Genomic DNA, 4,780 nt, shown 5'->3' with positions numbered 1-4,780 from the left:
TTTTTGTACTCTATAAAGTACTTGAATACATTGGAACTTGAAGAAGGTGGATTTTCCCCTGATCTTTTATTACTGAAGAGTAATGCATCTATATTTCTCCTTAGAAACTTGAATCTATGAAAGGGATTGTGTAATGGCACAAGATTGATATGCATGGCTTTTAATAGACTAGCCATTTACATTTTCTATTTACTATGAAATGAAGGCAGTTTCTTGTCAGTCTAGCATTTGCTATGACAATCAATAAGTCACAAGGCCAAACTTTGTATGTTATTGGTCTGTATTTGAAAGCTCTAGTGTTTACTCATACACAACTATATGTAGCATTTTGAGGGTGAAATCGTCATTCGATGTGAAGTCTTGGTAAAAGAGAGTACTGAGGTTGCAGATGTTACTACCACAAACATTGTGTATAAAGATGCACATAAAAAAGTACATTAATGTAAAATGCTTTTTTCGAGACAAATATTTATTGAAATCCCCTTGCAATCACTTGGCTCACATATTTTTGAGATATTTTTATTATATGTTTGAAAAATGATTTTTCATTGTGGATCTCTCTCTTTCTCAAGTATTTGACTGACTTTTGCAAATACCTACTCCATGTTATGGCTATTATCTAACTTCTAAGTATCAAAAGCATTTATAATAGCATGGACTTCAATACAAATATAGACATTATGTTTCCCATGTTTATTGAGATCTCACATGTAGGTTATATTCAATGTTTTCATGTTCACATAGGTGCCCTTGACTAGACTCACAAGTATAAATGATCTCACACAAAGAAGATATCCATCGGCTGGAATAAATATAAAAGTAAAGATTTAGGTTGCTTTGTCACCATCCATTAATGATTCATAGCTCTTACTGAGTGGTTTAGAAATATAAGACCAAGTATTTTTATTTTGTGGTGTGTATTCAATGTAATGATCTTCATTAGTTTTACACTATCTTTGTATACTGTAATAGAAGAGAGAGAATAAAAGGGGAGAGAGAGAGAGAGAGAGAGAGAGAGAGAGAGAGAGAGAGAGAGAGAGAGAGAGAGAGAGAGAGAGAGAGAGAGTGTGTGTGTGTGTGTGTGTGTGTGTGTGTGTGTGTGTGAGTGAACAAAAAATTGGAATAACAAATGATGCAGGCAAATGGCAAGTTTATTCCTTTCACAATGTTGCTTTATGGTAACTTTGCACAATAAGTTGCCATAAGGGCACCTGCCATTCCTTGCTACAAAAGATGGGGGGAAGTGAAACAGAATGTGTGAGAAGTATGTATGTGAATAAATAAAGGTGGGTTAGCAAAGTTTAAAAGACTTTATGGTAGAGATCAAATACTCACACATGTTATGGTTGCATGTCATAAAGATACATATACATTTTTTTTAAAGAAAGCCTCATGTGTTTGCATCTCTCTATTAGCTTAACTAAGAGAGGTACATTAAGACACCCACACACACACACACACACACAGATAGCCTCACAACACAGAGAGAGAGAGAGAGAGGAACAATTGAGAGAGATATAGTCTCATGAAGTGAGGAAGTATCATACAGTAACTTCGATGAAGCTGCTTCATGGCGACATCGTGTGAAGCCGCCATGTGTTTCTTGAGTGCTTTGCTAGTTAACATTGAATCATACTTCTTGAATGCAACAATTTGAATTCATTGTTAAGGGAACCATTCCTTCTCAACAAAAACTTACTGCTTTTGAGGTCTCCTGTGGCATCATAGTCTAATTGTTTCACTCTAAAAGCAAAAGGAAATAATCTATTCTTGGGTGCTGTTACAACCCATGCCCCATCACTCTCCAGTTTTACTTCAATAGAAGCAGTCGGATCCACATTCTTTGTGATAGTTGCTTGTAGGCTTGATTTACTCTCAACATTTGTCTTGATATCTCCTCTAATGGCAATCTTCTTTGCATACAAGATTTCAGTGACCACCCATAGTGTTTGCCCCCTGATCCAAGTTCAAGTGAGCAAACTATTTAGACCCTTTTGTTAAATCAAGGATGCATTGTGAAACTGAGATTATACACTAGCAAGAAAAATAAGACATATGCCCAAGCTTGGTAGGGTGAATAAAGAAGGTCCTAGTATGATCAAGCTTTGATGTTCATTCAACAATGTGCACGCATAGGAATAATGTTAATGTGGTTGTTGCTTGTTGGTCTCTTAGTGGTGCTTGTGTGTGTAGAGGGTCTATACTGTGAGAATGGGATTCTGAGAGGCCTAATGTTTTTCACAGATTCATGCGTGAATGTATATGAACATATATTTTTTTGTCAATGATGGCAAGTGTGCATAGAGAGAAATCCATGCATCTAATATAAGAGGGGCATCACATGGTGACTTTGAGAGTGTATCTAAATATAAGAGGGGCTTCACGTGATGAGTTTGAGACTGCATCTCAAAACTGTAGGGGAGTGTGGGGGCAGTGATTCTCATGTGATATATGAGAGGAATGTGTGTGGATAAGATAGAGGCATGGCTGCATATGTCTTAATATGAGAGAGAGAGAGAGAGAGAGAGAGAGAGAGAGAGAGAGAGACGGACCTCTTGGAATCCCAGGCGAGCTCGGGCCTTGAGACGTTGGGAGTCCAGAAGGAGGAGACGAGCAGGTCCATGAGGCTGTCGAGAGACACGCGGTGAGACTTGACGCCCGACACCCTGCAGCTCGCCGACCGCGCGCCATCCAAATCGACGGACCCCCCTCCACCAGCTCCTGACGACGACGATATCGGCAGCATCAAGGTCGCCAAGGCAGAGCCAGACGTCTTGATGGAGGTCTGCATGTCGGCCATGCTCGAAACCCTGAACATCTCGCCCCGCTTCTTTTCCTTCTTGTTATCCCTGTCCGTGTCCTGTGGCGTCTGATGCGCTTCTAGACGCAGTACCTGCTCTTGCATTTTATGAGATGATGAATGAGAAGAATGGCTCCTCTGATCAGAAGAAGTCGAAGTTTTCTCGGTCGCTGGCGGCAGCCGCGCCTCCTCCTCCTCCTCCTCTTCCTTCATCATCTCCTCCTCACCCTCCCTCCTCTCCTCCTCCATCTCCTCCCTCCATGGCCGGCCCCCCTTCTCCTCCCCCTCCATCGCCTCCCCCAAATTCAGCATCGACCCCGCCCTTTCCACCTCCCTCATCATCATTATCTTCTTCCTCGGCGTCATCAGCCTCCTCAGCCACCCCTTCCCCCTCCTCTTCTCCACAAATATGTCCAGTAGTTGCACCTCGCTCGCCCATGGATCCAGCGCTATCGCGTCATGCACCTTCTCGATGTACGCCTCCCAACACCTTGCCATGGATGATCGACCAAACCCCCAACTGCAGACCAATCTCTGATGCACCAATGGAGGAACTGCAGGGAATGGTGTATGTAATCACCACCAGTGAAGGAATTGGGAATTATAACTCACTGCAATGAAAAATCTATGGCCGCAAGGTTGGTTTGGATCAAATATCAGGGCTGATGTGATTTGAGTCGATGATCAATCTACGGTAACAACGTTGATTCGGATCAGAATCCTATCGTTGCAATGGCTAATCTAGAATACCATCGCTGCAATGTTTTAACACCTATAAACTCTAATCGTAAGTGATCAATCTATAGAACTAGTGCTCCCCTTGGACGGCCATTTTATAATTCTAATGGTGCTTTGCTCAGTCCACCATCGCTAGCCTCCTTAGACCTTTTCTTTTAGCACAACAAATGTGAAAAAGATGCAACCATACCTTGACTTAGCATTCCCCCGAGAAAAGAAGACCCTTCTTCCACTATGGTCAACAAGGAAGCATCCTTGGAGTCCTTGACTTCCAAACACGTTACATAACCTTAACATTACATGGTTCTATAGGTTTACACTTCACCTTACACGACTTTTTCCTTCAAAACATGCACCTTACACGTCTTTTTCCTTCAAAACAATAAGAGTTTAAAGTTTGAAAACATCAAGTATCGTATGCTCAAGGGTTTAAATTGTCTTATATTACTATCTTATGTTAAAGCATTCCAAGAAGTAGAGTCAATAATATCAAGGTCATTGCATTTTCTTCCATAAAGAGTCCTGGATCACTCCTACAAGAAAACTTCATTGAATGGAACGAAATTTCATTCTCCCAATTTTGACTTTTGTAACATGAAATAATGTCTTAATCACAAGCTTGATGGTACACAAGTAATGTATGGAAGGAAATTTGGAAACTCATTGAACGAGAAGGGAAGTTACCATTGGCAACATTTTCCTAACAAACTTACCATTGGCAACATTTTCCTAACAAACATGTATCCATGAAATTACCCTTATCGTGTACTCTCAAGGTGTTTACTTGAGCAATAGCAAGTTTGTTTGCCTTTTCATTTCTCTTCTAGAAAAAAATCTCAAGATGCAAAAGCAATGTGACATATTTAAAAAGTTAGGCACAAAAAAGGCCCACATGACCATGTGCTTTGAAATGGAAATCACTAAATAGCTTAGCCATTGACTAACATCACATGTAGATTCCATAAGATACAAAACAACATCTCAATCAAAGAAAGATGCAAACATGACTATTAGACAAAGGCTTGCCATTTTCTTAGCTCTCCCATAGCCAATATTTTACTAACAAACAACATGGATCCATGAGATTACCATGGAAGTCTCCTCTCAAGGTGTTTCCTTTATCAATAACAATCTTGTTTGTCTTTAGAGATTTTGAGATGCACAAGCAATGTGACATCTTTAAAAGGTTAGGGACAAACAAGACCCATATGACCACTTCATTTGAAATGGAAATCACTAAAT

General features: G+C 40.3%; 1 protein-coding gene across 1 annotated transcript; it reads right to left on the bottom strand.

Annotated features, from left to right (window-relative positions):
- Nucleotides 1-1,149: 1,149 nt before the first annotated feature.
- Nucleotides 1,150-3,818, bottom strand: LOC148028173 (uncharacterized). Its single transcript, XM_087689931.1, has 2 exons — nucleotides 2,553-3,818; nucleotides 1,150-1,956 (listed from the first exon to the last, which is right to left on the bottom strand). Exons 1-2 carry the CDS (start codon nucleotides 3,296-3,298, stop codon nucleotides 1,620-1,622), a joined length of 1,083 nt encoding a protein of 360 aa, XP_087546057.1. The 5' UTR covers nucleotides 3,299-3,818; the 3' UTR covers nucleotides 1,150-1,619.
- Between the last annotated feature and the right edge of the window lie 962 nt (nucleotides 3,819-4,780).

The sequence above is a fragment of the Lygodium microphyllum genome, chromosome 12, assembly GCF_053477565.2.
Source record: "Lygodium microphyllum isolate KBCC chromosome 12, Lygodium_microphyllum_v1.1.10, whole genome shotgun sequence".
Lineage (NCBI taxonomy): Eukaryota > Viridiplantae > Streptophyta > Polypodiopsida > Schizaeales > Lygodiaceae > Lygodium > Lygodium microphyllum.
This window is presented reverse-complemented; position numbering and strand designations above follow the sequence as displayed.